Source organism: Salvelinus namaycush, chromosome 3, assembly GCF_016432855.1.
Source record: "Salvelinus namaycush isolate Seneca chromosome 3, SaNama_1.0, whole genome shotgun sequence".
Lineage (NCBI taxonomy): Eukaryota > Metazoa > Chordata > Actinopteri > Salmoniformes > Salmonidae > Salvelinus > Salvelinus namaycush.
The window spans coordinates 60,706,406-60,733,461 of NC_052309.1; the positions used below are offsets into that span (position 1 = coordinate 60,706,406).

At 46.5% G+C, this 27,056-nt stretch overlaps 4 protein-coding genes across 4 annotated transcripts in view; 3 read left to right on the forward strand and 1 right to left on the reverse strand.

Annotated features, from left to right (window-relative positions):
- The window catches only part of LOC120033928 (ATP-citrate synthase), a 30,222-nt gene extending 17,108 nt beyond the window's left edge, over positions 1-13,114 (forward strand). Inside the window, exons 12-27 of the mRNA XM_038980334.1 lie at positions 1,202-1,295; positions 2,550-2,691; positions 2,881-3,049; positions 3,147-3,251; positions 3,349-3,545; positions 3,705-3,786; positions 4,031-4,141; positions 4,281-4,408; positions 4,541-4,634; positions 10,330-10,484; positions 10,628-10,778; positions 10,942-11,085; positions 11,166-11,279; positions 11,373-11,455; positions 11,613-11,689; positions 11,837-13,114. Of these exons, the coding sequence (XP_038836262.1) occupies positions 1,202-1,295; positions 2,550-2,691; positions 2,881-3,049; positions 3,147-3,251; positions 3,349-3,545; positions 3,705-3,786; positions 4,031-4,141; positions 4,281-4,408; positions 4,541-4,634; positions 10,330-10,484; positions 10,628-10,778; positions 10,942-11,085; positions 11,166-11,279; positions 11,373-11,455; positions 11,613-11,689; positions 11,837-11,931 (1,941 nt within the window). The 3' untranslated portion in view covers positions 11,932-13,114. The remainder of the gene's footprint in view (positions 1-1,201; positions 1,296-2,549; positions 2,692-2,880; positions 3,050-3,146; positions 3,252-3,348; positions 3,546-3,704; positions 3,787-4,030; positions 4,142-4,280; positions 4,409-4,540; positions 4,635-10,329; positions 10,485-10,627; positions 10,779-10,941; positions 11,086-11,165; positions 11,280-11,372; positions 11,456-11,612; positions 11,690-11,836) is intronic.
- A 535-nt stretch (positions 13,115-13,649) lies between these two features.
- On the forward strand, positions 13,650-18,327 carry LOC120033937 (kelch-like protein 11). The gene is made up of 2 exons (XM_038980344.1): positions 13,650-14,188; positions 14,507-18,327. The coding sequence occupies exons 1-2, from the start codon at positions 13,659-13,661 to the stop codon at positions 16,089-16,091; spliced, it is 2,115 nt and encodes a 704-aa protein (XP_038836272.1). The 5' UTR covers positions 13,650-13,658; the 3' UTR covers positions 16,092-18,327.
- A 680-nt stretch (positions 18,328-19,007) lies between these two features.
- On the reverse strand, positions 19,008-21,388 carry LOC120034091 (kelch-like protein 10). The gene is made up of 5 exons (XM_038980525.1): positions 21,204-21,388; positions 20,452-20,938; positions 19,723-20,337; positions 19,487-19,636; positions 19,008-19,376 (listed from the first exon to the last, which is right to left on the reverse strand). Exons 1-5 carry the CDS (start codon positions 21,347-21,349, stop codon positions 19,008-19,010), a joined length of 1,767 nt encoding a protein of 588 aa, XP_038836453.1. The 5' UTR covers positions 21,350-21,388.
- A 498-nt stretch (positions 21,389-21,886) lies between these two features.
- Positions 21,887-26,039, forward strand: LOC120034099 (cytosolic 5'-nucleotidase 3-like). Its single transcript, XM_038980538.1, has 9 exons — positions 21,887-22,019; positions 22,802-22,900; positions 23,043-23,112; positions 23,254-23,300; positions 23,482-23,567; positions 24,337-24,426; positions 24,608-24,770; positions 24,978-25,178; positions 25,405-26,039. Exons 1-9 carry the CDS (start codon positions 22,017-22,019, stop codon positions 25,513-25,515), a joined length of 870 nt encoding a protein of 289 aa, XP_038836466.1. The 5' UTR covers positions 21,887-22,016; the 3' UTR covers positions 25,516-26,039.
- The last annotated feature ends 1,017 nt before the right edge of the window (positions 26,040-27,056 follow it).

A 27,056-nucleotide genomic window follows, 5' to 3' on the forward strand; every position in this document is an offset into this window, starting at 1 on the left:
TGATATTTCCACACTGAGCTCAAAATAACACTCTGAAATTGTGAAAATTATGATAATGCCTTTTTAATATAAGATTTTGGAGAGAAAAAAATGCCTGGAATTTCAGCCTGTTCAGGTGGGATAATCTGATTGGATTATTCTGACCAATGACCAGTCACCAGTTATTTGCATATATGTATCCTCCCACTTTGAAGGGGTAAGCGGGGTGGGCTCTCGCGTCTAGATGATCCTATCTGCTAATCAGGACTGTATGTAAATATATTAACATTTGTTTCAGCACGACCACACGACCAGACAGAGCATTTCAATGGCAAAAGGAGGCTCAGGGAAATAAATTATCATTTTATCTCTAGTTCTTTTCACGAAATAAACACACACACGGTGATTTTATTAGACAAACATTGATAATATAAAAAATAAGACTGTTATACTCGATGACCTCAAAAATGTAAACATTTTAAAAATAGTGATTTTCAAACACTGAGATTGGCGGTGACGTGTTTCCCATGCTGGCACGTTGAGGTCATCTGAGGTGCGTCTTTGTGTGTAGAGCATTGCCTGGCTTTGTATGCTGCTGTGGTTTTAAATAGCAGCCAGGAGACAATACACTAGGCCTGTGCTGTAGCCTGCAGGGCTCCATTAATAATGTGCTGCACCAGGGCTTTCAGGGAGATGCGTCCGTGGTCATGGGAAGGGGGCCTACGTCCATTTGATGATGGAGGATGTCAGGGCAAAAGGACAAAAAAATATGAAAGCAGCAAAGACACATGCACAGGTTTGCAAAAGTGCCGATGGTGCATTCCCCAGGAAGCCCAAATCTCACTCTGAGCTCAACTGAATGTCATTTAGTGAATTTGAATGAATTTAAACTGCGGGGGCACAGCATGTAGATTGTTTTTTAAAGCAAGTTCAACACGAGGCCACTGTGCCACAGACGTTGTCTGTACATAGGGCTCTACTGTGCAGCTGGCATCACTGCAGGTTTATCACACAAGGCTTCATTGTAAAGCTCGCACCATGCTACTCTCTCGCTCTCTCTCTCTTTGAAGGTAATGTGGCGCTGTCACAAATAAAACATGACCGTTTTTAGGCAAGTCATTCAAATCAAGGCTGTTCTAGGAAGGCATGTGTGCATCAGGGCTGGTGTTGACCTGATTAGCTCCTCAACAGAATGTTACACTTCTTCTCCTGTCCTCTCCAGACCCCAGCCTCCAGCAGGACAGCCTCCTTCTCTGAGAACAAGGCTGGCCCTGGGGCCTCTGCTGCCAAGAAGGCCAAGTCAGGGGCCCCTCCAGGTGAGCTCCTCGACGAGACCACACACACACACACACACACACACACATGAAACGTAAGAATGATGCTTCTCAAGTATTTATGTAAAAGTCTTGCCACGTTTTAATGGAATGTAGTTTTACAAGCCGGGTTGGGGACAATTCCATTTAAATTCCAGTCAATTCAGGAAGTACACTAACATTTCAATTCTCTTCAATGCTTTTTAATTAGGAATATGTGGAATTTTGTTTATTTTCCGAATTGACTAGAATTGAAATGGTATTGACCCCAACCCTGGTAACAAGAGGCTTCCTTGAGAGCCCCTGCTCTCATAAAATGTGAGTTTGTGTCCCAGCTTCCCCTGGTGGCCATTAGGCGTCTCACAGCCCAGCATCTGTTGTGAAAAGCCTTCCCTTTCGGAGGGCATTATCTAAGTAAATTCTGAATGTAATAACATTGATTATATTGTTTCTGTTTTTTTAATTGTTTTTTTAATTGTTGTGGCGCCACAGAGCGACAGGCGTCGTCAGACAGTACAGGAGGTAGGACACTCCCCTGTCAGACAGGCTGACTAGGGTGGGCCTGGGACATGGCTCTCCTCCTAGCCCCCCTGTGAAGCCCTCGAGCTGGGTCATGTGCTCCTGTCCTCTCCTCTCTCATGTGCCTGCGCTAGAAGTGGCTTTTACTTCTATGGTGTTCTAATGGTTCATCCATGGGAACAACTAAGACAATATTGACGTATAGACGGCTACATTTCTGATCACATTTGTAGTCCTTAGAGGGGAGTTTCTGACATCCAGAAATATACAGTGATAACATGTTGTTTTGGATGGTTGCGGGTTCAGCTTCTGTCTCACTAACCCCTGTGGTTTCCTGTCGGCCGTGATGTCTCAGTCAGCGGCTGGCTGTCAGTGTTCGGTTCATTCACTGTCTAGTAACTGTTTGCCCTGCCATGTGTCTTCTGTTGATGTTGTGTGCCCTGCTCTATCACACCTCTTAGCAGAGCAGGATATGACTTCTTTAAAGCTCGTACCTCTCTGTAGTGAGTTAAAAGCCCCTTTCTCTCCTGGTGCGGTAATAAGGCGATCAAGCTATTTTTCTCCCTCTGTGTGTGTGTGTGTGTGTGTGTGTGTGTGTGTGCATGCCAAACCTCTGTTCATTGTCTGAGTGACTTTGCATTTTGTAGTTAACCTTCCCCTCCATCTCTCTCCCTCCACCTTTCCTCCTTTCCCTCTCCCTTCCTTGTCCCCTGTGTGTTCCTGTTCCTGTCCCTGCAGTCAAGGCGTCAACCCTCTTCAGCAAGCAGACCAAGTCCATCGTGTGGGGCATGCAGACTCGGGCCGTGCAGGGCATGCTGGACTTTGACTACACCTGCTCCAGGGATGAGCCCTCTGTGTCTGCCATGGTCTACCCATTCACGTAGGTGTCTCTTTCTTTACTTCCTGTCTCTCTACTTCCTGTATACCACTCCAACTGTCGTGCCCCGAGACCACAAGAGAGGTGTTGAAATAACAAGCGGTCTGTGTGTGCTTGTGCGATCACACGTGCTTATCTATTTGTCTGGTTCATCTTTCGATACTCAACGTTGTGACTGTCTGTGTGTTCCAGTGGGGACCACAAGCAGAAGTTCTACTGGGGCCATAAGGAGATCCTGTTGCCTGTCTATAAGAACATGGGCGACGCCATGAAGAAACACCCGGAGGTGGACGTGCTCATCAGCTTTGCGTCGCTCCGCTCTGCCTTCGACAGCACCATGGAGACCATGCAGTACCCGCAGGTTGGTAGTGCCTCCATGCCATCCAGAGGGTGTCATCTAATGGTGCGAGAGCAGTAGGTCTGACCGACTGTTATACTTCATATCCCCACCCCTTCAGATCCACACCATCGCCATCATAGCCGAGGGCATCCCTGAAGCCCAGACCAGGAAGATCATTAAGAGGGCGGACGAGAAGGGTATCACTATCATCGGCCCGGCAACGGTAGGCCCCTCTTACTCTACACCCCTCACTTGCAGTATGTGAGGCCTGCTTTTAAAGGTGTAGAGTGTCTTATCTAACTCTGTGTGCGCTTGGCCAGGTTGGAGGGATCAAGCCTGGCTGTTTTAAGATCGGGAACACAGGGGGCATGCTGGATAACATCCTGGCCTCTAAGCTGTACCGTCCAGGCAGTGTGGCCTACGTGTCCCGCTCTGGAGGCATGTCCAACGAGCTCAACAACATCATCTCCCGCACCACCGACGGAGTCTACGAGGGAGTGGCCATTGGAGGAGACCGGTAAGAGAGTGGCTGGCGTGTGTGTGTGTGTGTGTGTGTGTGTGTGTGTGTGTGTGTGTGTGTGTGTGTGTGTGTGTGTGTGTGTGTGAATGGGGTGGATAAGATGACTGATGTATGTCTGTGTGTGTATAATTAATTAATGCTTATTTTTTTCATTAGATACCCAGGCTCAATCTACACAGACCATGTGCTGAGGTACCAGGACACCCCAGGGGTAGAGATGATCGTAATACTGGGAGAGGTGAGGATTTGAAAGACACACACACACACACATACATCTACATCATTGCTGCTAATGGCACCCTCCACTGATTAGACTAACCATAGAAAAATAAAGCGTATCATTTTAACACAATTCATTTATTTTCATCAAGCATGGCTAATTAACGTCAACATTTATGACCAGACTAATTTCATGCTTGGATACTCGCCTCTGCAAGTGTGTGTGGACTTCCTTTTAAAAGCACTGTTGGTCTCCCTTCTAGATTGGCGGCACAGAGGAGTATACGATCTGCCAGGGCATCAAGTCAGGCAGGATCACCAAGCCTGTGGTGAGCTGGTGCATCGGGACCTGTGCCACCATGTTCTCCTCAGAGGTGAGTGTGATGGGACGCGTTTGGGATGGAGGGGTTAAAGGTCATTGGGTTGATATCACAGAGACTTACAGGGTAGGCATACTGGAAGAAAGGGTCTGGTTATGGGGTTGGTGACTGTTTCCTATGATGTCACCTGTAGGTCCAGTTTGGTCATGCTGGAGCGTGTGCCAACCAGGCCTCGGAGACAGCCGTGGCCAAGAACCTGGCTCTGAAGGAGGCCGGAGCCTTCGTACCCAAGAGCTTCGACGAGCTGGGAGATGTCATCAAGTCAGTGCAGAAAATAACACACTGATATGATTTAGAAAAACATACTTCAAAGCCACAATGTAAAATTGACCGTTTTAATAAATGTACAAAAGCACTGTTTTGAAAATTGAAGTTTCCCATCCTCATGTACAGATCAGTGTATGACGACCTCGTTGGCAAAGGAGTCATCGTTCCAGCTATGGAGGTGCCCCCTCCCACGGTGCCAATGGATTACTCCTGGGCCCGGGTGAGTAATGACAACCAGTCAGTGCCACGCTGGCTCATGTCTCCTCAATCAATCCATCAATCAAATGTATTTATGAAGCCCTTTTTACATCAGCCGATGTCACAAAGTGCTGTACAGAAACCCAGCCTAAAACCCCAAACAGCAAGCAATGCAGATGTGGAAGTACGGTGGCTAGGAAAAACTCCCTAGGAAGAAACCTAGAGAGGAACCAGGCTCTGAGGGGTGGCCAGTCCTCTTCTGGCTGTGCCAGGTGGAGATTATAACAGAACATGGCCAAGATGTTCAAACTTTCATAGATGACCAGCAAAATCAAATAACATTTTATTAGTCACATGCGCCAAATACAACAGGTGTAGACCTTACAATGAAATGCTTCCTTACGAGCACCTAACCAACAGTGCAGTTTCAAGAATAGGAGATAAAAGTAACAAGTAATTAAAGAGCAGCAGTAAAAGCTAACAATATATACAGGGGGGTGCCGGTACAGAGTCAATGTGTGGGGGCACCGGTTAGTTGAGGTAGTATGTACATGTAGGTAGATTTAATTAAAGTGACTATGCATAGAGTGGCAGTGGTGTGGGGGGGGGGGGGGGGGGATGCAAATAGTCTGGGTAGCCATTTGACTAGATGTTCAGGAGTCTTATGGCTTGGGGGTTGAAGCTGTTTAGAAGCCACTTGGACCTAGATTTGGCGCTCCTGTACCGCTTGCCGTGTGGTAGCAGAGAGAACAGTCTATGACTAGGGTGGCTGGAGTCTTGCCAAATCTGGGTCAGATAATAATAATCACAGTGGTTGTAGAGAGTGCAACAGGTCAGCACCTCAGGAGTAAATGTCAGTTGGCTTTTCATAGCCGATCATTCAGAGTTAGAGAGAGAGATCAATTCATTCACTTCACACAGGCAAAATACTCCAGATATAACAGACTGACATTAGCCCCCTGACACACAAACTATTGCGGCATAAATACTGGAGGCTGAGACAGGAGGGGTCGGGAGACACTGTGGCCCTGTCCGACGATATCCCCGGACAGGGCCAAACAGGCATGATATAACCCCACCCATATGCCAAAGCACAGCCCCATACCACTAGAGGGATATCTTCAACCACTAACCTACTATCCTGAGACAAGGCCGAGTATAGCCCACAAAGATCTCCCCCACGGCACAAACCCGAGGGGGGCGCCAACCAGGACAGGAAGATCACGTCAGTGACTCAGGTGACGCACCCCTCCTAGGGATGGCATGGAAGAGCACAAGTAAGCCAGTGACTCAGCCTCCGTAATAGGGTTAGAGGCAGAGAATCCCGGTGGAGAGAGGGGAACCGGCCAGGCAGAGACAGCAAGGGTGGTTCGTCGCTCCAGTGCCTTTCCGTTCACCTTCACACTCCTGGGCCAGACTACACTCAATCATAGGACCTACTGAAGAGATGAGTCTTCAATAAAGACTTAATAAAGACTTAACGGTCAAGACCGAGTCTGCTTCTCTCACATGGATAGGCAGACCATTCCATAAAAATGGAGCTCTATAGGAGAAAGCCCTGCCTCCAGCTGTTTGCTTAGAAATTCTAGGGACAGTAAGGAGGCCTGCGTCTTGTGACCGTAGCGTACGTGTAGGTATGTACGGCAGGACCAAATCGGAAAGATAGGTAGGAGCAAGCCCATGTAATGCTTTGTAGGTTAGCAGTAAAACCTTGAAATCAGCCCTAGCCTTAACAGGAAGCCAGTGCACAGAGCCTAGCACTGGATTAATATGATCGAATGTTTTGGTTCTAGTCAAGATTCTAGCAGCCGTGTTTAGCACTAACTGAAGTTTTAGTGCTTTATCCGGGTAGCCGGAAAGTAGAGCATTGCAGAAGTCTAATCTAGAAGTGACAAAAGCATGGATACATTTTTCAGCTTCATTTTTGGACAAAGTTTATGATTTTTGCAATGTTACGAAGATGGAAAAAAGCTGTCCTTGAAATATTCTTGATATGTTCGTCAAAAGAGAGATCAGGCTCCAGAGTAACGCAGAGGTCTTTCAGTTTTATTTGAGATGACTGTACAACCATCAAGATTAATTGTCAGATCCAACAGAAGATCTCTTTGTTACCTGGGACCTAGAACTAGCATCACTGTTTTGTCCGAGTTTTAAAGTAAAAAATGTGCCGCCATCCACTTAGTTGAGGTCGGAAGTTTACATACAATTTAGCCAAATACATTTAAACTCATTTTTTCACAATTCCTGACATTTAATCCCAATTCCCTGTCTTAGGTCAGTTAGGATCACCACTTTATTTTAAGAATGTGAAATGTCAGAATAATAGTAGAGCGAATGATTTATTTCAGCTTTTATTTCTTTCATCACATTCCCAGTGGGTCAGAAGTTTACATGCACTCAATTAGTATTTGGTAGCATTGCCTTTAAATTGTTTAACTTGGGTCAAACATTTCGGGTAGCCTTCCACAAGCTTCCCACAATAAATTGGGTAAATTTTGGCCCATTCCTCCTGACAGCGCTGGTGTAACTGAGTCAGGTTTGTAGGCCTCCTTGCTCGCACACGCTTTTTCAGTTCTGCCCACAAGTTTTCTATAGGATTGAGATCAGGGCTTTGTGATGGCCACTCCAATACCTTGACTTTGTTGTCCTTAAGCCATTTTGCCACAACTTTGGAATTATGCTTGGGGTCATTGTCCATTTGGAAGACCCATTTGCGACCAAGCTTTAACTTCCTGTCTGATGTCTTGATGTTGCTTCAATATATCCACATAATTTTCTGTCCTCATGATGCCATCTATTTTGTGAAGTGCACCAGTCCCACCTGCAGCAAAGCACCCCCACAACATGATGCTGCCACCTCCGTGCTTCACAGTTGGGATTGTGTTCTTCGGCTTGCAGGCCTCCCCCTTTTTCCTCCAAACATAACAATGGTAATTATTGCCAAACAGTTCTATGTTTGTTTCATCTGACCAGAGGACATTTCTCCAAAAAGTACAATCTTTGTCCCCATCTGCAGTTGCAAACCGTAGTCTGGCTTTTTTATGGCGGTTTTGGAGCAGTGGCTTCTTCCTTGCTGAGCGGCCTTTCAGGTTATGTCAATATAGGACTCGTTTTACTGTGGATATAGATACTTTTGTACCTGTTTCCTCCAGCATCTTCACAAGGTCCTTTGCTGTTCTGGGATTGATTTGCACTTTTTGCCACAAAGTACGTTCATCTCTAGGAGACTGAACGCGTCTCCGTCCTGAGCGGTATGACGGCTGCGTGGTCCCATGGTGTTTATACTTGCGTACTATTGTTTGTACAGATGATCGTGGTACCTTCAGGCTTTTGGAAATTCCTCCCAAGGATGAACCAGACTTGTGGAGGTCTTGGCTGATTTCTTTTGATTTTCCCATGATGTCAAGCAAAGAAGCACTGAGTTTGAAGGTAGGCCTTGAAACATATCCACAGGTACACCTCCAATTGACTCAAATTATGTCAATTAGCCTATCAGAAGCTTCTAAAGCCATGACATAATTTTCTGGAATTCTCCAAGCTGTTTAATGGCACAGTCAACTTAGTGTATGTAAACTTCTGACCCACTGGAATTGTGATACAGGGAATTATAAATGAAATAATCTGTCTGTAAACAATTGTTGGAAAAATTACTTGTGTCATGCACAAAGTAGATGTCCTAACCGACTTGCTAAAACTATAGATTGTTAACAAGAAATTTGTGGAGTCCAACCTAAGTGTATGTAAACTTCCGACTTCAACTGTATGTCTGAAACAAAGGCTTCCAGGGAGGCAATTTTGGGGCTTCGCCATGTTTCATCGAAATGTACAGCTGTGTATCGTCCGCATAGCAGTGACAGTTAACATTGTTTCCGAATGACATCACCAAGAGGTAAAATATATAGTGAAACTATCAGTGGTCCTAAAACGGAACCTTGAGGAACACCGACATGTACAGTTGATTTTTCAGAAGACAAACCATTCACAGAGACAAACTGATATCTTTCCGACAGATAAGATTTAAACCAGGCCAGAACTTGTCCGTGTAGACCAAATTGGGTTTCCAATCTCTCCAAAAGAATGTGGTGATCGATGGTATCAAAAGCAGCACTAAGGTGTAAGAGCACGAGGACAGATGCAGAGCCTTGGACTGACGCTATTAAAATGTAATTTACCACCTTCACGAGTGCAGTCTCAATGCTATGATGGGGTCTAGAATCAGTCTGTTTGTCTTTAGGAAGGCAGTAGGTTGCTGCGCAACAGCTTTTTCAAAAAAAATTGAGAGGAACGAGAGATTCGATATAGGCCGATTTTTAATTTAATTAACATTTTATTTATTATTTTTTATTATTATTATTATTTTTTTTTTATTTTTTTTTAATATATTTTCTGGGTTAAGGTTTTTTCAAGAGAGGCTTTATTACTGCCACTTTTAGTGAGTTTGGCACACATTCAGTGGATAGGGAGACGTTTATTATGTTCAACATAGGAGGGCCAAGCATAGGGTCCAGTATGCAGCTTGAAGGTTTAGAGGCCGAGACTATTTTCATCAATGTGTCAAGAGATATAGTATTAAAAAACTTGAGTGTCTCCCTTTGATCCTAGGTCCTGGCAGTGTTGTGCAGACTCAGGACAACTGAGCTTTGGAGAAATAGGCAGACTTAAAAAGTCCGTAATTTGCTTTCTAATGATCATGAACTTTTCGTCAAAGAAGTTCATGAATTTATCACTGCTGAAGTGAAAGCCATCCTCTCTTGTAGAATGCTGCTTTTTAGTTCTTTTTGTGATAGTATCAAAAATGAATTTGGGATTGTTCTTCTCAATTAAGTTGGAAAATTAGGATGATCGAGCAGCAGTGAGGGCTCTTCGATACTGCACGGTACTGTCTTTCCAAGCTTGTCAGAAGACTTCCAGTTTGGTGTAGAGCCATTTCCGTTCCAATTATCTGGAAGCTTGCTTCAGGGCTCGGGTATTTTCTGTATACCAGGGAGCTAGTTTCTTATGACAAATGTTTTTTGTTTTTAGGGGTGCGACTGCATCTAGGGTATTACGCAAGGTTAAATTTAGTTCCTCAGTTAGGTGGTTAACCGATTTTTGTACTCTGACGTCCTTGGGTAGGAGGAGGGAGTCTGGAAGGGCATCTAGGAATCTTTGGGTTGTCCAAGAATTTATAGCATGACTTTTGATGATCCTTGGTTGGGGTCTGAGCAGATTGTTTGTTGCGATTGCAAACGTAATAAAATGGTGGTCTGATAGTCCAGGATTATGAGGAAAAACATTAAGCTCCACAATATTTATTCCATGGGACAAAACTAGGTCCAGAGTATGACTGTGGCAGTGAGTAGGTCCGGAGACATGTTGGACAAAACCCACTGGGTCGATGATGACTCCGAAAGCCTTTTGGAGTGGTTCTGTGGACTTTGCCATGTGAATATTAAAGTCACCAAAAATTTGAATTTTATCTGCCATGACTACAAGGTCTGATAGGAACTCAGTGAGGAACACTCTATATGGCCTAGGAGGCCTGTAAACAGTAGCTATGAGTTAGCGCTGAATCAGGATCTCTTATTAGCTCTGGACAATGCTATTGACTTCCATATAAGGCAAACTTCACGAACCGCATCAGACTGTGTTAAACTGAAACAGATGGAGAGCAATGGGAGGGTGTGGTGACTCTCTCTCCCTCCCTCTCCCCCTCTCTCTATCCCTCTGTGCTGTAGGAGCTGGGTCTGATCCGTAAGCCAGCCTCCTTTATGACCAGTATCTGTGATGAGAGGGGCCAGGAGCTCATCTACGCCGGAATGCCCATCACTGAGGTGTTCAAGTCGGAGATGGGCCTGGGAGGAACCCTGGGACTGCTCTGGTTCCAGAGGAGGTACGCTTCTGTCCCCCAAAACATGAAACCGGGAAACAGTCAATAATACAAATACTGCCATTGTTCACATTAAACATACACTATCATAATTGAATTTGATTCCAATTCTATGTCTCTGTGTCCTCCCTCCTCCTTGCCCCAAGGCTACCCAGTTATGCTGCCAAGTTCATTGAGATGTGTCTGATGGTGACTGCTGACCATGGTCCTGCCGTCTCCGGTGCCCACAACACCATCGTCTGTGCCCGTGCTGGCAAAGACCTCATCTCTAGCCTCACCTCTGGCCTGCTCACCATCGTAAGACCATAGTCAAGTCAACCTCGACATTCTTAGGTCCACTCAAACCAGCAGAGTAGCCTCTTCCGGAGACAATGCCTCTGTTTTAAATAATTAATTAATTGAGCTTTGGTAGTCGAAGTGTGTCTCTTTGAATGTTTCTTTTTGTGTGTGTGATTTCCAGGGGGACCGGTTCGGAGGGGCCCTGGACGCTGCAGCCAAGCAGTTCAGCAAGGCGTTTGACAGCGGCATGCTGCCCATGGAGTTTGTCAATAAGATGAAGAAGGAGGGCAACCTGATCATGGGTATCGGACACAGAGTCAAGTCGGTGAGCACTGTCCCTGTGTCTCTGTTTGGATGCCATGTGTCTTTCATATTTTTTACTGTGTGTGTGTGCGTGGGCTTCAGATCAACAACCCAGACATGCGGGTGAAGATCCTGAAGGACTTTGTGAAGAAGAACTTCCCCTCCACCCAGCTGTTGGATTACGCCATGGATGTAGAGAAGATCACCACCGCCAAGGTAATAACCCTGTCGTCCTCTCCTGCACCCTCGATCACCCCACTGAGATCATCTGTTCTAAACCATGTCTTCTCCTCTCTGCTGCGGTTTCAGAAACCCAACCTGATCCTGAATGTGGACGGTTTCATCGGAGTAGCCTTTGTAGACCTGCTCAGGAACTGTGGTGGATTTACACGGTAAATCCTATGCTATTTAACTCCAGTCAATTACATTCTATACAATGTAACTATACTACTGTGTCTGGGTCATCCGGCTGTCCCTTTGTTGGCCTTAGCATACGTTCAGTGTTGCATCAACTCACCATTGCCCCCTGGTGTTTGTCTTCCCCCTCAGGGACGAGGCTGATGAGTTTGTGGAGATCGGAGCGCTGAATGGAATCTTTGTCCTGGGGCGGAGCATGGGCTTCATCGGTGAGTTGGGGGTCAGGGGTCATGACCCTGATGAGTTTGACCCCTAGAAATGGTCATAGGAAACGGGCTATGGTGTAAGGAGCGGAGGATACGCAATATGATATTGCTAAAATTGGAGCCTTACCTACATTTCTACTTCTCCCTCAGGACACTACCTGGATCAGAAGAGGCTGAAACAGGGTCTGTACCGCCACCCTTGGGACGACATCTCCTACGTTCTTCCCGAACACATGTCCATGTAACCACGGAAACCAGGCCATGGACCCCCCCCCCTCCCCTCCCCCCAGTTACCTCACCACCGCACCCTAACCTCCACCCCCACCTGTACTGTGTTCTGTCAGCCCCAAGTGGTGGGAGAGCAACAATGAGGACTGATATTATTATAGATGTGGTTTTGCAACAGTAATAAGGACAACCCTTTTTAAATTAATACAGTTTCAGTTTTTAAAAATCAGTTGGCTGATCAAACATGCTGCAACCCAGTTAATAATAGCAAGGCCTGCAAAACTGTGAAGCTGCTCCCATACGGTGTGTCTGAGTCTGCTAGAGAGATCAAGCAAGCTGCAGAGAGTGTGAAAAGAAGCTCATTCATTGGTTGACCCTTAATAGTGTGGGAGTGCAGTTAATGCAATTCTCTTCCCAAGATTACCAGTAGAGATACAGATGATCGTCTTCCTATTTACTGCCAATACTACTACTAAAACTTTTATACTATACATATGCCTACAGTGAAGTACGTTGATGAGACTGTATCTCCCACTTTCATCTCTCCGTAAACCAAGCATGTGTCTATGTATCACAGACTTCCTGTGTGTCGCTGTGCAGTTCTCTTTCCTCAAGTGTGTCGGTGCCATATTAAAATCATACGCTTTCTATCAGGGGTGAGCCGTAGCGCAATAATACTAGCTACTGCTTTACAGTTATATAGATTATAACTTTATGTATAGATGTTTTAACAGCCGAGTAAATAAATGTAATAGATAGTATTAGCGTACATTTTTGATGTACTGTAAATTCCCATGAAACGGTTGTTTAAACCGTAAGATATGCAGCTGACCAAGCACATTGGGCTGTAAATACAGTGAAAAGCTCATCCTGTGTCCCAAACAGGACGGTGTCCAGTATGGCAAAGGTACCATAGAATGCAGCATTATTTATCTGAACGTTACTAGCTAGACTAGCTCCATTGTGACCGGCTATTTCTCGTAAGATGTATCTGCCCGTACTATTTGTGTTGTCATGTCAACACAATTTGTTTGACCTAAAGTGATTAGTGAACTGAACGTGCCTCTGTAGAGATGTGTTGTAATATATTTTCAGAAAGTTGTGACTGAGTATATTAAAGATGACCCATTGGAACACAGCTCTGTCTGGTTCTTCCGGTGTCGCGGATCATAAAATAAATGTGCTATAATTTGAATTGTTTCACTATGTCATGCTCCATCCATCAGTTTATGAAATCATTGGTTTTAAAACGGATACATTTATGATATCATATCCAATAACAACAGAGGACGTAGTGGCCTATTAGGCGCTATCTTTGTTTTTTATCAAACAGCCAGTGCATATGAGGGTCTACTAGACGACTATAGAGCTTATTCTTCAGACCTCAGTCCACCTGTTCTATGCTCTGGGGGTGTCATTTCTGTACATTCATGGCAAAGTGATTCTACTCACTTATGTAACAGAGTGGGACTATGTATTGACCTTTCCCTTATATGAAACAACATCCAGCACATGAAATGAATGGAAACATCCATGTGTAGCTTCCATTCAGGTCATTCAAAGACACCCACTCAGAGAAGGTGAATTGATGATACCCTGCTTCGGCAGAGAAAGCTGAGGTTGAAGAAGCACAAAAGCTTGTCAGCCACAAGTGAGTGGGAGGGGCTTTACGTCACACGCCGAGCAGTAACGCCTCGCGTCCACTGCGCATGTCAGTAATTCCGTCTGTGTTTTGAGTTTATGTATGTGTGTCTGCGTGTGTGTTCTTTCCCACACGAGTTTACTGCAATTCCGAATTCTCACAACCACCGCCAGAATGGCAGCTGCACCCCCGAACCCAGATGACTCTAGTCGGGGTAGTAGCGGTAGCAGCACGCCCAGCGTCCTTGTCGGGGACGGGGATACGGAAGAGGCCGAGGATTTCACCTCCTCCTCCCACTGCACAGAGCTGTCTCGGCGGCAGAACGAACAGAGGAAGCAGGGATTGTTCTGCGACGTGACGCTGGCCTTCAGCAGTGGGGCGGCAACCGGGAATGTTCAGAGCTGTGAGTTTTCCGCTCACCGTTCTGTACTGGCCGCGGCTACGGACTATTTCACGCCGTTACTGGGAGGGCAGTTCTCCGAGTCGCTGTCGGGTCGGGTTGAGATGAAGGAATGGAGCGCTGAATTGGGACCAGACCCGGAGACGGTGGAGAGTGTCATTCAGTACATGTACACGGGAGAAATACGTGTGAGCACCTGCAATGTGCATGAAGTGTTAGAGCTTGCTGACAGGTTTGTTTACAATTTAATTAGTGTTCCTTTTAATGTACATAATCCATTTAATCGCCACTTGCTAGTACTTGATTATTTGTATGTAGTTCAGTGACATAACAATGTTGTTTTGGCTTACTGGAGGTGTCACTGAAGCATATTGGTAAGAGTTAGGGTTTAGGGTTTAGGGTCGGGACGTCCCATGGATCCCTGATAGCACCGACCATCCTGTAACCTGTCAAACCTGCATTTGAGTGTGGTGAGTTCATGGGTGTCATAAATGGCCTTGCCAATGTTTGTTTCTCATGTTCTGTTATTGATTGTGTGTGTTGCCTGCAGGTTCCTGCTGCTGCATCTGAAGGAGTTCTGTGGGGAGTTCTTGAAGAAGAAGCTGAGCCTGGCCAACTGTGTGGCGGTGCACAGCCTGGCCCACATGTACACCCTGGACCAGCTGGCTCTGCGGGCCGCAGACATGATCCGACGCAATTTCCACAAGGTCATCCAGGATGAGGAGTTCTACACCCTGCCCTTCCACCTGGTGAGGGACTGGCTGTCTGACGCAGAGATCACCGTGGACGCGGAAGAGGTGCTGTTTGAGGCTGTGGTGAAGTGGGTCCAGAGGAACACAGAACAGCGGGGGAGGTACTTTGAGGAGTTGTTCCGTCTCCTCCGGCTACCCCAGATTAAGCCCACCTTTCTGACGCGCGTGGTGAAGAACGAGGCACTGGTGGCGGCCAGCGAGGCCTGTCTCCGCCTGGTGTCCGATGCCGTGGAGGGCCACGCCATCCGCTGTGAGAACCTCAAGTCAGCTGACCTGGAGTTCTGGTCGTCCTACATGGCCTCCTTCCAGCCGCGCTTCGGCCAGAACATGGACGTGATCATGGTGGTGGGCGGGGTGTCGGAGGGGGGTGACTACCTGAGTGAATGTGTGGGTTACTTCATCTACGAGGACCGCTGGGTTAACCTGCCCCACATCCACAACCACCTGGATGGCCACGCCATCGCCACCACAGAGTCCCACATCTACGTAGCGGGATCCATGGAACCGGGCTTCGCCAAGACCGTGGAGCGCTATAACCCCAACCGCAACACCTGGGAACAGGTGAGCAACCTGACCACACGTAAACACTCCTTTGGTCTCACCTGTATCAAAGACATCCTGTATAGCATCGGTGGCCACGGCAACTTCAGCCCCGGCTTCAAGGACGTGAGCGTGTACGAGCCTGAGCCGGACAAGTGGCACAACCTGGAGTCGGCGCCCAAGATCCTGCGGGACGTGAAGGCGGTGAGCGTGGAGGACCGCTACGTATACGTGACGGCGCGCACGCCGGTGGACACGGACAACGAGGACGGGCTGAAGACGGTCACCACGCGTTACGACACAGAGAGCCGCCAGTGGCAGGACGTGGACTCCCTGCCGCTCATAGACAACTACTGTGTGTTCCAGATGGCCGTGGCCCCCACCAACTTCTACCACACAGCCTCCTGCTGCCCTAAGAGCTACACGGTGCGGGACGAGGCCGCCAAGCAGAAGATCAGCGCCCACATATCAGACGAGATCCTGGAGAGCTTGCCGCCCGAGGTCACCAGCGTCGAGGGCGCCGCCATCTGCCACTTCGACGAGGACGTCTTTGTGATCGGCGGCTGGAAGAACAGCGACGACGTGGACAAGCAGTACCGCAAAGAGGCCTACCGCTACTCTGCCGAAAGGAAGCGCTGGATGTTGCTGCCGCCCATGCCCCAGCCGCGCTGCCGCGCCACCGCCTGCCACGTGCGCATCCCCTACCGCTTCCTGTACGGCTGCCAGCGCTACCCCATGCCCCAGAACCTGGCCCGCCAGCGGGACCGCATGCAGCAGATGCAGCAGCTACACCGGCGCACCCTCACCCTGCGCAGGCAGCTACAGTCTCAGATCGAGTGCTGAGCTATCGCAACCCCTGTCTGTCCATCACATCCGCCCCAGAGGGGGAGCAGCCCAGTCCAGCTCCAAGCCCCAAACATCCCCTGGCAGCCATCGTCATCAACCCCCACCCATAACCTGCTGTAGCAGTGGCTCCTATGTTGCTCTCATGCTGGTTCTTTGTCAAGAGAACTCTGTGCCAGATCATCAGGTTGAGATATTGGTGTTAGTAGTGACTGTGGTGTTCAAGGCTGGGAGGTGTGGGAATGATGTGACTCTGACCAGGTGTTTGTCTATGTGGGGAGGACAGGCTGAATGTTACAATTGTGAATAGAGTGTTGTACAGTGACCAACATCGGACTACACTACGTATGTACGTCAGGCACAGGTGATGTTTGTCTTTTTATACATGCATATAGTATATAGTTGTATATGTATACTTTTATTATATATAAATATTTTGTGTCCCCCTTTTTATGCTTATATGATGTAGGCAATGTGACACTTAAGTACGGCAGAATTTACATTCCTCCAATCCAATGTGCTTAGTGAAGTCAGTCGCTCTCCATGACATTCCATCAGGACACGTGACAGTCTCTCCATGCAAATATCACAGACACACACACTTACATACACACACTCTGTCCAGCTGTAGGGTCGGGACAATACCAGTATCGCGATACTTGTAAAGTGTCGTGGCAAGTGAACGTAACACGGAGCAGATTTAACTTCTTCAGGAAAACAAACACTTCATGTTTTCATCCGGAGTCACGTTTATTTTTCCAGGCTATAGCACACACTATTTTACATGCAGCAGTGTTTTCATTTTTTCCATGGAGAAAGTATTACGATCCTGGTGTCATGCTGGCCCTACCAGTCAGTCGGATCAAACCCTTACCAATGCCTGATGGCTTTGGTGTGCTTTATATTAGCTTCTTCTGAATGGCTCTGCTTCTTGTTATTATAGTTTTGATACAGTAGCTCAACATGAATGAAAGGAGAATAGTCTCATTCATATTTATTATCAGATCTACGGTCCAAGAGTGGACAACTTGCGACAGAGCCTGGACTCGAACCCAGAATCTCTAGTGGCACGGCTAGCACTGCGATGCAGTGCCTTAGACCACAGCACCACTCGGGAGGCCCCTTAAGGAAACAGTCTTAACATGGTAACATTCCATTGATCATTTTGAAATTCCATCAACCATTGAATTATTCTTCAGTCTTCTGCTCGTCACATTCCTGTTGGTAGGAAACATTGTGTAGAAGGACTTAGGTGGGAGTTTGTGAATGTTTCTCTTCTTATTTTGTCTGCATTGGTTTTATTGAGTTTAATGGCTGGAGGGGTGTAGTTCCAGTGGAGGACTTGCTAACGTGTGTGTCTTGAGTAGGGTAAGAATGCTTGGCAAAGCTGGTGAAAAGCATGCCTAGTAGTGCACTTGTCTACCGCTAATCAGTTAGTAATATTTATGTCCGAGTGGGTTTACCTGTCATATTTGGCCAATTTTTCTTATTTTTTCTTTTAATCTATAATTTAATCCAACTCCAGCCGATAATCTATTCTGTTCCCATGTGAGAAAATATGTACACTGCAGTGATTTGCTTAGTAATCGAAAATGAATGTGAAGTGTGAGGGAGCCCTGTTGCTGTACCTCAGGCTTATTCAGGGGTTCATCTGAGAGATCCAGTTGCATGTTCTCCTCACCCTCCAAAGACAGTCAGATGTATAGACCAGTGGTTCCCAACCAGGGGAACTAAGACCCCTGGGGGGTACTTGGCCTATCCACAGTGGGTACTTGAAAAGACTGAGTCCATAGGGTTAGTGGTAAAATGCACATGGGGGGGGGGTACTTCAGGGGTACTCCAGGCAGAGCAAAATTCAGTTGGTGGTACGGTAACCAAAAAAGGTTGTGAACCACTGGTATAGACTAGAGGGTATCCTTATGTTACTGAGCGGAATGACCATATCAAGGTGAATGTGTTGCCATTGACTTCAAGAGTTCATTGATTGTTATAAGCACTATCCCTGAAGCTAATTTATAACATAAAGCACTATGATTTTGAGAATGCAATGCAAGTGTATTTCCTCAGTTTTGTTTCTCTTGCATAGCATTTGAAATAATATTATTGACATATGTCGGCAATATATATTTTGCTTTGCATGTGGCAGTCTGGCATTGTGTCAATATATTGGATGTAAAAAAATATATATTGCTGATGTCATCATTTGCAATTAAAATGTCAATTTTTTTTATATAACCTTGGTTTCCCATCTATCTTGTGTAAGGGGTTATCTAAATTCTGAATGTCATTTTGGCCAATATTATTGGTCAGTTTTCAAGACTAGCTCTATAAACAACTCTATTTACAAAGCATAGAGAATGATAGAGAAAGCATCCCTATATAGTTCCCATTATGGCATCTGTGAGAGCATTGGCAGTGTCATTGAGGCAATCTCCATTTTGAAGTAATCCATTTTCTTCTTCGCAATTGGCTGATCCCTCCTGATGACCATGAGGGATCAGCCAATAAATTTGGAAGTCCCACCCAGTTGACAACATCAAAATGTTGGAAGCCCTCAATGTTGCTGCCAATGCTAAAACAGTCTTTTGGCCACTAGAGGCCTCTATCATTTTCTATGGAACTAAGCTACATACATACACGTGGACATCAAACTGTACTATGCACAGAGTCATTGGGCATGAGCCAAATACAGTAACACATTCAGTACAGTCAATCTTCCCTTCTACTAACACAGTCAGAAAATAATAATACAATCACCCTTGCAGATGCAATAAGAAATATAGAAATTTATATATGCATATGGGATTTCTTCTGGGACATACAGTAGTGGATTTATTTGTGTATGGTAAATGCCAGTGGTGGGTGGGATACGGTGGGCAGGAAGGGGTAATGGTGGGGGATAGGGGCGAGGGGGCGTCACACAGACATGATGCTGTTGGAAGAGGAGAGCTTCAGCTCTTCCCGGGAGGACTGGAGGGAGTCCCGGGGGGCTGCGTACTGGGCCACGTTGAGCAGCCCGTGCACCACGCAGCAGCTGAGGGCACTGCGGAAGATGCCCATGTCGTGGGCGTCGTACCACTCCTCTGTTTTCTCGTCATAGCACTCCACGTTGAAGGTAGTGGTGAAACCGTTGAAGCCCCCCACCACGAACAGGAGGTCGTCCACCACCTCGATGCCAAAGTTGCTGCGCGGGTTGAACATGGTGGGCACCGTGCGCCATGTGTTGGTCAGCGGGTTGTAGGCCTCAGCGTTACGCAGGCGGTTAGCCCCATCGAAGCCGCCCACCTGGGAGAGGACAGAGGAAACTTGAGTCAAATATTTCTTAACTTTCAGCTCTTACTGAATAAGGCGTTGAAATGCATTGTGCGTGTACTGCATATGAATGTTCTGCTCACCGCATAGACTTGCTCCGCATAGGCGATGACCCCCACACCGCTGCGCCTGCTTCTCATGGGGGCGGTCAGAGTCCACTGGTTGGTCTGGGGGCTGTAGCTCTCTGCTGTGAACAAGCACTCATTCCCATTAAAGCCACCGCAGATGTACACCTAGAGAAAAGATCATGCCAACATTTTATTATCAAAAGCCATTATCCATCATGAAGTTCTCTCCCAGGTCCCTCTGTTCCGCTCACCTTGCCATGTAGTGTGGTAGCGCTGGCATCACTCCTCTGCTCATGCATGGGTGCAATCAGGGTCCACTGGTTAGTCTCAGGCTCATAGCACTCAGCGGTGTTCAGTCGTACGTATCCATCAAAGCCACCCATGGCATAGATACAGCCATCCAGCACCGCCACACTGACGTAGCAGCGCCGCGAGTGCATGGGGGCCACCTGGTGCCAGGTCCGTGTGACGGGGTTGAACTTACGTACACTGTTAAAGTAGTCAACGCTGTCAAAGCCACCCACACAGTAGACAAAGCCATTGAGGTAAGCAGCTCCATGGTAGGCTCGAGGGCTCTCCTCCTGGGTCACATTCACCCACTGGTCAGCCCGCGCATCATACGCCTCAATGCCATTGGTGGGGCTGCCACCACTCCAGCCACCGATGGCCAATAGGATGGCATAAGGCAGGCGTGGGCGGGTCAGAGGGTTGCGGAAGTCAGTGTTGGAGGGCCCGTTCATGTTCAGGTCGTACATGGCCTTCAGGGCACTGATGATGATAGGCTTGCAGTCATCATTGTCCTTCACCAGGGTATTGTTCTTCACGTTGTTCATGAAGTAGTCGGCTGTCATCAAGGCCATGCGGACCTAAGCACACAGACACAGACAGACAGACGTGTGGTTAGCAGTTGACTAGCAAGACACCCAAACTTACAAAAGTTATCCAACAGTAAGACATTGACACTATTGTTCACCTCTCACCTTGGGCAGCAGCACAGACACGTGGGCCTTGCGGTCCTGAGGCGAGTGGTTGATCCAGCGTAGGACCGCCTCAAACACAACATCCTCCTGCTTCACATTCAGGTTGTCCTTCTCGATGATGTCACAGAGCTGTGCCAGAGAGAGCTCCTTGAACTCCTCCGAGAAACGCACCATCTCAAAGTGGTGCAGGATGAAAAGGTAGGCCCGGCGGCGCAGATCAGGGCAGGAGTAGAAGTCTGCAAACTTGCAGATGCCGATGCAGTTCTGCAGACAGAGCTGGGCCTCCAGATAGTCGCAGCAGGCTCTCACGATCCCCAGGATGCAGAACTGGTCTGCAGCCGCCAGGAGCGGTTCTACATTCTCCGCAGTCACAGGCACGGAACGTGTGTAGGCATACTCGATGATCAGGCGCATCATGTCTGGGTTCACACCAGGAATGCTGTAGACCCGCTTCTCAATGTTGTTCCAGCCACTTGTGAAGAGAGCACTGTGGGTCAAGGGTCAGGGGTATAATAACACAGAGAAACATCATCAAGGTCTCAATATTCTTCTCACTACAGCATTGCTATTGAACAAAGATCCTCAGGACTCCCCAAAAGTAACTAATAATTACAGAGAGTTGGACCAAGCCAGAGATACCCTAAATCTACGATGTTCTCGCATTCTCATTCAGTCAAGTGATGCCAGAATGGGAATGTCGTCTGGCCAGCACATCCCAACCCAACCTATCCCAACCAAGGGAAGCTACTCACCGGAAGTATGAGCTGCATCCACAAAGGATGTTCTTGTGGGCATTGAACTCGATGCCATTGACCTTGATGACCACATCACAGAGTTTTCCCTCCAGACGTAACTCGTTAAAGATTGTACAGGTCATAGCACTCATTTTCCTCTCCATGCTGCATCTTTGAAATTTGGTGGAGGTGGCTGTCTCTTCCAGTTCATTCATTCCTTGCTATATTTGATGGGGTTTTGCAAGCTCTTCAGCTTCGACATTTGGCTGGTTTACTACAGCAGCTGTGTTCATCTAAGGATTGTGAATGTTCCACTTATATTATGTTCCAGAATTGTTCATTATTACATCACAGCAATGAGCAAATGGAATCAGAGCATCAGCCTCACTTGTCATAAAAAGTTTGTGTTTAATTTGATCTATCTGACTGATATGCCTACTGATCGTACAGTGAATGTGTAACAGTCATTTAACACTAATATTTGACACTACATAATACATTTGATTAAATACAGTCCATTTCAGATGTAGTGAGAGGGAAATCGTGAATTAAGAATACATAGAAGCATACAATTTGCCATAATACTTTCTTCTGCTCTATCAGAACATAAATTATATTAGGAACATTTAATACTGCTTTTGTGGTACTGGGGAAGATGTTAAACGCACACACTTCCTCAATTTATGCAAGTAAAAGCGCGCCCTCAGTGTAGACTTGTTATTGCAGCATAGCTAACTAGCTAGCTATATAACTTATTGATTGCATTTCTAGCTAGATCCATCGTTTGGCTCTTTGAACTTTTATTGAATTAAACAACATCTCTCTAGAAAAATGGTACGTGTACTTTATTTTCCTGATTGCCACTGAACGAATGACTGATGGCTAGCTAGCTATCAAACGTAACGTTAGTTATTACAAACTAAGTTAGCTACCTAATTTCTCCCAGTAGAATGGCTATGCCTATTGTTAGCTATGTGACAGTGACATAACATTACAATCCCAAAAAGGAAAATGCTTGTTAAGTATGTGATTGGGGTGTTAGTTTACCCTAGTGTAAGATTCCATTAATTCAATGTCCTAACTGTGACGACAGCTGCATATGAGGGGATGACATGCGAAGAGGTAGGCTACAGCTCCACAGTACGGTATTGTAACATGTATCAGCTGGACTGCTGTTAGCTTTGGGACACAACATCAGGAGTCTGCGATGTAACGTTATTGGTCCAACCAATACACAAGACTCCCGATGTTGTGTCCCAAAGCTAGGCTGCTGGGAAATCACTTTATTCTGTGGTCTGTATATGGTAAATGCTGTAAACAGTAGCAAGCACAGTGGCCTAAAGTGAATATGAGGGTTTATCGTCACAGAAGTGTTTAGGGGCGGCAGGTAGCCTAGTGGTTTAAGAGCGTCGGGTCAGTAATCGAAAGGTTGCTGGTTCGAACCACAGAGGTGGAAAATCTGTGAATAAATGTGCCATTGAGCAAGATATTTAAGCTTATTTGCTCCTGTATGTCACTCTAGATAGGAGTGTCTGCTAAAATGTAAAAATGTAGTGCTGTAATATTTAGCTCTTCTGTTTTTCTCTCTCCTCACTACTTGTCTCCCTCCTCCATAGATCCCAGAGCTGTCCAGTCCCTCAGTGTGTATGAGGGACCCTCAGAGGGTGGAGGAGATCATCAAGGCCATGCAGAAGGCTGGCACCAGCAAGATGCAGGTACCACCACAGAGATCCTATTCAATTAGGATTGTATATGTCATCCTATGGGTACCACACCCACGTGTTTCGATGTATTCTCCTAGTTCCATCCTGAGAGGTTTGCTTGATAATATGCTGACAATGTCTCTTGCTTTTTCAGGTGATTTCAGACTTTGACATGACCCTCACACGGTTTTCCTACAATGGGAAGCGGTGCCCTACCAGTCACAGTAAGTACAAAAGCTGGGATAGATTGTACGGAGAAGATACTAATGTGTACGTAGAGTTAAGGGGTCCATGTCTTGTCACTGATGTTTTTTTTCTACAAGCCCATGAGAATGATGATGATTGCATCAGTATTATTTTTATAGATATCCTGGACAACAGCAAGCTCATCAGTGAGGAGTGCAAAGCACAGGTATATTTCAAATGTCATGAGAAAAACAACTAGAGCACAGAACTTCTTCTGATTTGGCAGATAAAGTTGTGTAGATTTAGAAAACCTATGACACAAGATTCACTGCTTACATGAGTGAAAAATAACTGCGTACTAGCCCGTTTTTCCCTTTCTGAGTGTTGTCCATTCTCCCTCCGTTCAGCTGAAGGACCTGCTCAACACATATTACCCCATAGAGATCGATTCCAAACTGACAGCGGAGGAGAAGCTGCCCCTCATGGTGGAGTGGTGAGTCACAGCTCTCTGAGCCAATCGCTGCCCTTCTAGACCAGGAACGCATCACTTTGCTGTCAAACTGACCAATACCCTCTGTTCTACATCAGACATAGGCACCCCCCTGCAGTCTCATTTACCCAATGAGTCCCACTGTAATACTGCCGAGTTTTTGACTTCGAACCCCTTTTAAACATTGTATGTTTAAGCTACAGATTTCTGGGTTGTACCAATCGGATTCGTCTTATTCTTCTGCATCCAACCATTAGTCTGTGTGAAAAGCTGAGACACTCACGAACACACACGTTTTGCTCTGTGACGCTTACAAGCTACACGAGTCGTTAGAATGTAAGCGGTTGTTCTACATAGAAGGTCCTCGGAAATCCTCGGACATAGTGTCTACAATACTGTATTAAGCTCACATAGCTCACAACTCCAAGCAGTTGTCGTTGACTGTATGGAGATTCATTCCCCACTGAGCAAGCTATTTCTGTACAGCATTCATATCAATTCATTTTGATCAGGTTCTTTGCTTCAGCAGACCTTTTCTTTTTGACACGTGTCAATAAAACTCACGAATGCCACTGTTTATGTCAAGTTGTTCAGTGTTTTACTTGTAGCCCTGGTTGTCCTGGAAACAAAATGGTGAAGCACTTCATTGTGAGGCTAAATATAACGGCTGGACATGCAGATAAATGAAAGTCCGATAAATGAAAAGAGGATTTTTGCTGGGGTCTCGGGACTGATAGGGTTAACGAGTCCCCTTGTGTCGTGCATCCCATAGGTGGACTAAAGCCCATACTCTTCTGGTGCAGCAGCGCATCAGGAAAGACCTGCTGCGGGATGTGGTGAAAGAGTCCGATGCTATGCTCAGGTGAGAAGACCCTGCTACTGTTGCCAAACCACAATTAGGGCTGTTTAGTAGCGTAAGGTCATCGATAGCATAGTATGGTACCAACTTGTGAAGCCTTATCAAGTCAATAATGTTAATGACGACCAGGAGGATGACTGTAATGGTAGTGATGACAGCGCTAACTATGCTGCTGTCTCCCCAGGGAGGGCTACCAGCTGTTCTTTGACCACCTGCAGGAGCAGAACATCCCTCTGCTCATCTTCTCTGCTGGGGTGGGAGACGTGCTGGAGGAGGTGATCCGCCAGGCCGGGGTCTTTCACCCCAACGTCAAGGTCTTCTCCAACTACATGGACTTTGATGAGACTGTGAGTAGGCTATCGCTGACACACAAACCACAGTACATACAATACAGGTAGCCTCTATGGGATTGACTAGGGAGAGGGGGTTGTCGTGAAAACACTTTGTTTCGTTGCATTAAATGCGCTTTTCCTACGCTGGTGACCACGCAAAGACCGGGTGAAAGGTTAGTGGTTTGAATGAGGATTTAACCCATTGGTGTCCCTCGTTCTCAGGGAGTGCTGAAGGCGTTCAAAGGGGAGCTGATCCATATCTATAACAAGAGGGAGGGAGCTCTGCTGAACACGGGCCACTTCCAGGAGCTCAAGTCACGCCACAACGTCCTGCTGGTGGGAGACTCTCTGGGGGACCTGACCATGGCTGATGGGGTGCACAGCATGGAGAACATCCTCAAGATCGGCTTCCTCAACGACAAGGTACGGTAGTACTGGCTGCACGTACACCAAAGCTCTCTCTCTCTCCCACCCGAATAAACCCTCAACCATGCAAGAAGTAACGTTTTTATTTTGACTCCGAAGTTTGATTGTTTTAAGGCAATTGAGTGCTTGTTTTAATGCACAGTCAGCTTGTTCAAGCACTGTTTAAATGTCGTTGGACATTGACCGCTCGCTAACCGTTCCCCCTCTGCGTGATCTTTCTCAGGTGGAGGAGAGGAAGACGTCCTACCTGAATGCTTATGACATCGTGCTGGTGAAGGATGAGACCATGGAAGTGCTGAACGCCCTGCTGCTCCACCTCACCGGCACCAAGTGACCTGACCATGAACTTCATCTTACTGGCCAATCAGTAACGAGCCTTCCGAAGCTACAGGAAGTATGTCGTACTGGTTTAGCAAGCTCTTGCTCAGGATGTGCCCGTAGTCAGATACCATGAGCCAAGTCAGAATGGTATTGTTTTTGGTTTGTCTTTTACTAAAGCTCCAATGGCTGTTTGTGTGGGCCTCTGGGATGGGTCTCAGACTGTGTTTTGGAGTCGTCCTTCCACGCTCCTCCAGTTGAGTCCTTGTTGAACACTTACAACTTGAGAGCAACATCCGTTATAGTCCTAAAATTTGATTTGATTTACTCGACAACCCTACTGTCACATTCTCAATTGTTTACGAACCGTCAATAGTCCAACTGAAATGGGACAGGAAAACTAGGTGACTTCTCCATCTGGTAAATGGGTTGGGTTCGTGGGGAGAGAAACGTGACTGGTGATATGTATGCCCTGTCTACATATGAGGAATATACAGTACCAGTCAAAAGTTTGGACACACCTACACATTCCAGGGTTTTTCTTTATTTTTACTATTTTCTACATTTTTTGAATAATAGTGAAGACATCAAAACTATGAAATAACACATACGGAATCATGTAGTAACCAAAAAAGTGTTAAACAAATATTTTAGATTCTTCAAACCAGCCACCCTTTGCCTTGATGACAGCTTTGCACACTCTTGGCATTCTCTCAACCAGCTTCACCTGGAATGCTTTTCCAACAGTCTTGAAGGAGTTCCACATATGCTGAACACTTGTTGGCTGCTTTTCGTTTACTCTGCGGTCCAACTCATCCCAAATAATTTAAATTGGGTTGAGGTCGGGTGATTGTGGAGGCCAGGTCATCTGATGCAGCACTCCGTCACTCTCCTTCTTGGTCAAATAGCCCTTACACAGCCTGGAGGTGTGTTGGGTCATTGTCCTGTTGAAAAATAAATGATAGTCCCACTAAGCGCAAACCAGATGGGATGGCATATCGCTGCAGAATGCTGTGGTAGCCATGCTGGTTAAGTGTCCCTTGAATTCTAAATAAATCACAGACAGTGTCACCAGCAAAACACCATCACACCACCTCCTCCATGCTTCACGGTGGGAACCACACATGCAGAGATCATCTGTTCACCTACTCTGTGTCTCACAAAGACACTGTTTGGAACCAAGAATCTCAACTTTGGACTCATCAGACCAAAGGACAGATTTCCACCAGTCTAATGTCCATTGCTCGTGTTTTTGGTCCAAAGCAAATCTCTTCTTCTTATTGGTGTCCTTTAGTAGTGTATCTTTGCAGCAATTCGACCATGCAGTCTCCTCCTCCTGATTCATGCAGTTGATGTTGAGATGTGTCTGTTACTTGAACTCTGGGAAGTATTTATTTGGGCTGCAATTTGTGAGGTGCAGTTATCTCTAATGAACTTATCCTCTGCAGCAGAGGTAACTCTGGGTCTTCCTTTTCTGTGGCGGTCCTCATGAGAGCCAGTTTCATCATAGTGCTTGATGGTTTTTGCGATTGCATTTGAAGAAACTTTCAAAGTTCT